At 37.8% G+C, this 8115-nt stretch overlaps 1 protein-coding gene across 1 annotated transcript in view; it reads left to right on the forward strand.

Moving 5' to 3' along the window:
• LOC107646245 overlaps positions 1 to 5193 on the forward strand; it is a 13285-nt gene extending 8092 nt beyond the window's left edge. The window contains exons 3-10 of the mRNA XM_016350447.2: positions 165 to 210; positions 415 to 493; positions 604 to 649; positions 740 to 838; positions 2402 to 2470; positions 2566 to 2899; positions 3043 to 3188; positions 3273 to 5193. Coding sequence (XP_016205933.1) covers positions 165 to 210; positions 415 to 493; positions 604 to 649; positions 740 to 838; positions 2402 to 2470; positions 2566 to 2899; positions 3043 to 3188; positions 3273 to 4658 — 2205 coding nt within the window. The 3' untranslated portion in view covers positions 4659 to 5193. The remainder of the gene's footprint in view (positions 1 to 164; positions 211 to 414; positions 494 to 603; positions 650 to 739; positions 839 to 2401; positions 2471 to 2565; positions 2900 to 3042; positions 3189 to 3272) is intronic.

Consider the following 8115-nt stretch of genomic DNA (forward strand, 5'->3'; position numbering starts at 1 on the left):
ACACCTGATTTCTCTCTCTCTCTCTCTCTCTCTCTCTCTCTCTCTCTCTAAATATATATAAGTTATGTCTGTCTCTGTCTTGAGAAAGCAGTGTATGTCTTTTGGTCCTTTGAATGGAGTTATTAATTGTGTTCGGTGTCTGTGTTTCTTTGTTATGATGACAGGTAAAAGGCAGAAAAGTGGATTTGAAAGGGCTCCACTGTGCTTCAGGTTTGTGTGATTTCAATTGGGTATTGTGGTTGTGGTTGGGGTTGTTGTTGGGGGTGCACTTGTTAATTCTCTCTTTTTCTTGTTTATAAGGGTGATTAGATTTGGGCACTGAAAAGGATACAATACACATGGTTCTGTTTCTGTCTAGTCCTTTGATTTTTCTCCCCCTCTTATTTTGCCTTGTTTTTCGGTCATTGGTGTTAGGAACTCCAACGAATCCTCCTTCTGGGATTCCACTGCCGGATAAGAGGACTCTGGAATTGATCCTTGACAAGCTTCAAAAGTATGGGTTCTCAGTTCTCTCTCTCTCTCTCTCTCTCTCTCTCTCTCTCTCGTTTTGGTTTATCATATGACTGCGTAGTGATCCTTCATTTTGGGTCTGTATGATGGCAGGAAGGACACTTACGGTGTGTTCGCAGAACCAGTTGATCCAGAAGAGGTGTGTGAAATTTTCTTCCTTTGAATTGGTAATCTTGCTATTGGAAGACACCTGCTGAATTGGAAGCTCAAATTCTATTTTGACATGCAGCTTCCCGATTATCACGATGTAATTGAGCATCCCATGGACTTTGCCACGGTCAGGAAGAAGTTGGCAAATGGATCCTATCCCACTTTGGAGCAATTTGAGGTACGTTAAAAACAAAGTTTTCTTGATTGTTTATGAATTGTATTTGGAGGAGTTTTTGTCTTTTGTTTGAGGTTTTTATTATTTTGCAATTTGGGATGTGATCTTGAGCCTGCTTACAATTCCTGGAATTGGGAGTTGAGATTGAATTATTTAAGGCACTGCTTTCTCTCTAGTTTTCTTCTTCTTTTTTTTTTTTTGTTACACTCTCCCCCGTCTTTTCATTTGGTGGATTCTGTAAGATTGAGTTTGTCAGCAAATGTCAGTAAAAAAATATTAATTCTTTGAAATTAGAATGCAAACCCTTTAGAATGGCTTATTTGTCAATTTATTGAACTGGTAGTCAAGGTTTGCATGCATGTCGGAAAGATGAGCAGATTTTTATGTTCCAATATGTAATATGTAATAAGTTTCTGCAGTATTAATTACCGGCAGCCATTGCAATATTATGTTATTATTGATATTGAAGATGTTCAATGTGTTGTGCTATTTTATTTTCTTCTTTTTTGATGCATCATGCCATCTTCATCGGATGGAGAATCTTCTGACTAATACATGCTCAAAATGGCCTAAAGTTAGAAGTTGTGTGTATATCTAAGATGGGGAATATGTGATACATCACGAGGTTTCTTGTATTATATAGTTGTGGTTTTTGCCTCAACATATGTGTGTTTCTGATTTGGGGATTATAAAATTACGTAGGATGTACTTTTATGTTGACCTAGAAGGAGGAAAAAATCTTTTTGTATTTGTTTGATTCTGTTCAGCAGTTAATTTGTTTGGCATCAAATTTTGATATCGTAACCTGGTGGTGAAATTGGAGATTTTTGTTTAGCGACTTTAACGCTAAAATATTGTATCCCCATAGTATGATAAGTGATGTCATTTTACCTATTTATTATACAGGCAAGGGTCATTAATTTGTATGGCTAAACTCACCTAGTAAGAAAAGCCCGCAGTTTTTAGCTTATGGTTTTTGTGTCTGGCTTCCATCTTTTCATGGATGCCACTCTATTTTTTATTTTTATTTTTGTTTATTTATTTTCGTGCAACAGTTTCAGCATGATATGATAGCCTAGATCTTAGTTTCAAAAGCTTTATTTACTAGGACAGCAGAGCATCTTCTTTACGGCAATGGTATACCAACCATATTATGCACTTCTTGGCCTCAAATCTTTAGTTAGCTTACAAAAATCTCCATTTAAAATTTGCTAGATAAAACAGTTTATGTTCCATGGACTATAATTTGATTGATGTTATTATCCAATGATCTCTAGTCACATGATGTTTACTACACACAGTCATGGGTGCACATTTATGTTCGTACTTTGTTTTTAACTTTGACTAACATGGATTTTCATTGCTATAGAATTTGTAGAATTTTCATAATCAATTATAATTGTTATGCAATATCCATTATATTCAAGAAACATGATAATGAACTTACTTTTCTACTAAGAGATCCCTCTGTTGCTTGAATTTTATTTCCTGATTGAGTAAAAAATTGCAAGACAACAAAAAAATAGTGTAACTTCACTGATCTGCGAATGAAATTGTTGGATGCAGAGTGATGTATTTTTAATCTGCTCAAATGCAATGCAATACAATGCACCAGAGACTATTTACCACAAACAGGTAATGGCTCAATACATACCCTGTTTTTCCTACCAACATGTGGCATCGCTTATCATTTTTGTGTATTTACTTTTGGACCTGTATCTGTTTTGCAGGCACGATCAATACAGGAACAAGGGCGGAAAAAGTTCGAGAAGTTAAGGATAGACTTTGAACGCTCCCAGGCTGAACTGAAACTAGAACAGAAAACAAGGGCTATTTCTTTGGTTAAAAAACAAGGAAAGAAGCCACTGGGTCGAGCCTCACAGGAACCCATTGGCTCTGATTTTTCCTCAGGGGCAACTCTTGCTACCATTAATGATGTACAGCCAACTTCTTTTCCAATGCAAGGCGGTAGCTGTGAGAGACCTGGACTAATTGATGGCATTCTGGAGGCAAATGCTTTCATGATTGATGCAACTCAAGAGAAAGCTGAAGATATTTTGCCAGGTATCTCAAACAAGGGATTGCGTTCTTGACTGTCTGTCCTTATACGATAGGGCTTCATTCTTCACTTCTATGCATCGTCGGAAAAGTATAATAATCACAACGTCATCTTCTTTTGCTTCATTCGATTCCTCTAATTTTTTCAGGGCGAGGTCTTCTCTCCAAGATGGGAAGGAGGTCATTAGCTCTTGATGAAGATCGCCGTGCATCTTATAATATGGCAAATCAACCAATTACACGATCAGATTCAATATTTATGACTTTTGAGAGTGAACCTAAGCATCTGGTTACTGTAAGTATCCATAGTTCTGATTTCAAATTTTTGAATTAATTTCAACTCATCTTTTTCATATCATTCTTCTCTTTTTGGATTTAGGTTGGACTTCATGCGGAGTATTCCTATGCTAGGAGTTTGGCTCGATTTAGTGCAAGTCTAGGACCTGTTGCTTGGAAAGTTGCTTCCCATAAGATTCAGCAGGCGCTGCCAGCTGGATGTAAATTTGGTCGTGGTTGGGTTGGAGAGTATGAACCTCTTCCAACCCCAGTATTAATGTTTGGCAATCGTATGCAAAAGGATGATAGTTTGGTTACGAGGTTGCATTGTAGTAGTGCATCTATAAAAGGTGACAAAAATTGTAGAAATGTGGAACCCACTATTGAGCATCATGGTGATCGGCAAGTTTTTCAGGGTAAGCAGATTCCAATTTGTCCTCCCAATGGGCTTGCATCAGAGGGAAAACCCTCATTGTTTGGTTCTGGTGGAATAAGACCCAATGCTCCTGTTGACCTCAATAATCAGCAGAAGAATGTTCCATCCAGGAATTTTGGTAAGTCTGAGAATCAGTTTTTGAAACAAGTGGAGTTGAACTCTGCACCTTCAATGAATGAAAATAATTCCAGTTCAGTTGCAAAGTTTCCAAGTAACGCTTCTCCAACTTTGTCTAAGCCCAGAGAAATGGTATCAAGGAACATGAATACCATTCCATCTGTATCATTCAAGCAGCCAGATACTAATGGAGTGGTTAGTGGAGAATTGCCAAATGGAAAAGTAATGAATCCTAATTCGAATAGACAGGTGACTTATCCATCATCTGAAAGTACATCAAACCAAGCAGGGAGAGCACCTCCTCTTGTCCATGGCAAGGAGCAGAGTGTCAGTGACCCAGTTCAGTTAATGAGAATGTTTGCCGAAAGGACTCAAAAACAGCAGGTTTCTAATCATTCCCCAGGTAATACTCCGCCAGTGACACCATCAGATCGATCTGTACAGAGAGATGACTCGGCCAATGCTTCAGCAGCAGCAGCAGCCGCTCGGGCATGGATGTCTGTAGGGGCAGGAGGGTTTAAACAAGTACCAGACAATTCGAGCTCACCCAAAAGTCAGATATCTGCATATTCATTGTACAATCCGACAAGAGAGCTGCATCAGCATATGTCCCAAATTCGGGGGAACTTTCCTCCTGGAGCAGCACCTTTCCAATCTGACAAGAACAATTTTCCATTCCAGGCATTTGTACCGCAAGCTGCTATTTCACCGTTTCCAAACAGACCTATGGTTATCCCTCAGTTAGCATCAGCTGATCTATCTAGATTTCAAATGCAGTCCCATTGGAGAGGTCCAAGCCCTCCTAGCCAACCAAGACAAAAACAGGAAACACTTCCTCCTGACTTGAATATTGGCTTCCAATCTCCGGGATCACCTGCGAAGCAGTCTTCAGGGGTCATTGACTCGCAGCAACCAGACCTAGCTTTGCAGCTATGATGTGGCATTGCTGTCTTTGGTGTTTTGGCAGGAATTTGACTGATCTGAACTCAGTCCCATCATCGGATGTTGAATTTTCATCCCCAGAAGCTTGCATAAATGTGAGCCAAAGTCTACCTTGGTTATGATTTGGTGCATGGTAATGCTGATTCAAAAATGTGCTTGCAAGTTTGGAAGGCTCGTGGTGTATTAATTAACTTAAAGGAGTTACTCTCTTAATGACCGACTTTCTGTGTTGAAGCCACAGAAGAAAATCTGCTGGTAATTGATTACTGAAGCAGCCAAAAGAATCCCATTGTTGCCTTTGTACATTGTTTACACATGAGATCCAGTTGCGTAGATATTAGTTCATTTAATGATTGCTTATGTATAATGTATCTGAATTGGTGTTAGGTCAAGTTCTTAGCTTCTCTATTATTTTGTACAATTAAATTTACATGTTATTTAGGCGAAACAGCTTGCTTCATTTTCCTTATCTAACTTGATAGGGTCGCTTCTTTGAACAAATTCTGGTTAAATGCGCGTCTTATTGACATGTCGTCTGTATTTCTTTTTCCAAAATTTTTCATCTTCTGTGAAGTTAACCATTTTTTACTCCATATATAAGTTTGCACTTTACAAAGACAAATTTAACTGTGTTTTTATTCCTACTCGGACGAAAGTACGAAATTAGTCATGGGATCCACTTGCTAGTTGTTGTGACAGTGTTCAGCGGGAAGATAAGAATTTATTTGGGAATCTATGTTTTGTTTTGTCTTGTTTTTTCCCCCTCTTTTAGTTCAAAACAACATGGCTCCACTCACCAAGAAGGTAAGGAGCAAGTATCGACAACAAAATACAACTTGAAAAAAGACACTCCAGCATGTGACAAATTTCAAAACTCATACATCCGTAAGTATAATACATCCCATCCCAACTATTCAATATGGCAACTATTGTAGACAATACAAAATACAAGACGACATTTGAATATATTTTTTGTAGTCTCCATTTTAGTATCTATTAAAATACTTGACAATTTTTTTGTCTAAACTATTTTATAATAATAAATGTGCAAGATGAATCGACATTTAAATATATCCACAAAATATGTTCATCGATGTATCAAAAACAAGCAAAGAAATCTTATATTTATCAAGGCTTTAGAGTAACCTCTCTAGTCTACCCTTCAACCCATACATTACCACAATGGGCCAGTTCACTTGAGTTTAGCTTAATCCCCAACGTTTTCTATCATAGGTGCTTTAGCAAAGGAGGCGTAATTAGGGATTAATATGATGAAAAAAAAAAAAAAGGCAGCATAGGAAGCCGAAACATAGTAATAAGTTATATAGTTTAATTTAGTGGGTCAGATATGGACACTATAATGTTAATCATTGATATTGTATTGTAGAGCCTATAAACTTGATTCTCAATTTCTCTTCCAAGATGAATGGTTAGAAACTTAGAACGTGGTATTCATGTTGGCACTAAAAGTTTTAGTATCATTATCCTTACACATACCTGGATCTAAGGACTGAACTATGGTGCACCATGCACCCAAACAACTTTGTCTCCACTCCCCACTGTCTTTGCTTACTACTAATAGCGGATACTACATGTGAATCCACTGCACCAACAAATCTGAAAATCCAAACAAATACACCATAGCAAGTTTCAGATGGCACCTTTTCCCAGCTCTGAATTTACACAAATATACATATCCATTTTTGAAATAGACAGGGATCAAGTGGTTAAGGTCTGCTAGTTCAACATGGTAGAAGTTAACATGATAGCTAAGCCAGTTCCATTATCTGATGAGGGTGGAACTGACAGAAGGGCGTTGTCTCACGGGAACAAGTCCGAAGTGGTCCCTTTGTTTTTTTGAGAGTTCGCATTGCAAGTCTGAAATAGTCCCTTTTTTTTTTGTTAGAGTTCGCATTGTCTTTTGTGAAAATGGACAGGGCTCGAGTTGACAGATTATCCACTGCCAAATGTAGCAATTAATTTCTTCATCGCGAGTTATCCATTAAGAAGCAAACAGATGACAGAATTTAATGTAAAATTTAAATTCCCAACCACTTGATTAATGAAACAAGTGATTATTAGCTGCCGAAGCACACCCACATGGTTGTCTAAATATTAATCATTGCGAATTTTTTTATTATTAAGGCCTTTCTTGACTTTTCTTTTTGATTTAGCCTTTTTCCCCCTCTTGCGATTCTTCTTGCTCCTCCGTTCGGCCAGATAGCAAACATCGCCATTACAAATCTGTATCAACTCTTTGGGCGCTGAGGATTTCACGTAGCAACAGAATATGTTTGTCCATGACAATGCTGTGAGGGCTTCTTTCATGCTTCAAGATTGGACAAGGCTCTTGATTTTTTCCCCACCTTTATTGTTTCTTCTTAATCACATTCCCCGCTCAAGATGATTTTATTGGTGAAGCCCAACGTAAGCGATTATCGGAACAACAATACATGGTGAATTCTGTTTAGAAAAAGATGTTGTTGTTTTGCTGAAATGTGTGTGAATTGGGAGGCACGGAATGCTTATGCTATAATAACGAAATACTCGGTGATTCGTTAGACGCTTTGGTAAATGAAGCATGAATTCATAAAAGTATAAAACAGTTAGGCAGGTTTGTGAGCGTTTTAAGTTGACAGGTGTTAGCCTGTTAAGAGTTAAGACAACAAAGATCTCCAAGTTATTCCCAATTTTCCTACTAGCAATCTACCATGGTTGTCACAAACAAAAATTTTAGGTGCACACGTGGATAAATACATGTAGTTTTATTTATTTATTTATTTTTTTTGGTGACTAAATAGAAAAGAAAGAAAAAAAAAAGAGACAAAACCAAATTAATTGGCTAGAGTCATCTAAATCTATTAGATGTTGAAACTCACTCCATGGTTAGTTCCAATTCGAGTGAATGTCCGCGACAGAAGCAGCTGCTTTAGCCATACAATCTGCAACACTATTTGCAGTCCTCTGAATTAAAAGAATAGAGACTCTCCAATTCCAATTCATAACCTCCTATATATGCTTTGCCAAATCCCATTCCGGAATATCCTTACCAAGCATTCTTTGGTTTACCAAGAAAAGAGCTTCTAAATAGTCTGTTTCACAAATAACCTCACGAAATCCACTCTCCCAAGCAAGAAGTAAACCTCTCCAAATTGCATACAATTCAGCAAAAAGAACACTGCACACTTCGACTTTCTCAGTGCAACCTTTCAACCAACATCCATCAGGATTGCGAATGATACAACCAAAACCAGCATAGCAAGAAGGAGCAAACTAACTAGCATCACAATTCAATTTAACAGAATGAACTGGAGGTGGAACCCAATGCAAACAAAGTGAAGGAGGAGATAGAGATTGATGCATAGCAAAAATAGTGTGAAACTCCCTTACTGAACTACGAATCAAACTCACCACTTTACTAGCACTCCATGAATCATCTATATTAAATAAG

Source organism: Arachis ipaensis, chromosome B01 (assembly GCF_000816755.2).
Source record: "Arachis ipaensis cultivar K30076 chromosome B01, Araip1.1, whole genome shotgun sequence".
Lineage (NCBI taxonomy): Eukaryota > Viridiplantae > Streptophyta > Magnoliopsida > Fabales > Fabaceae > Arachis > Arachis ipaensis.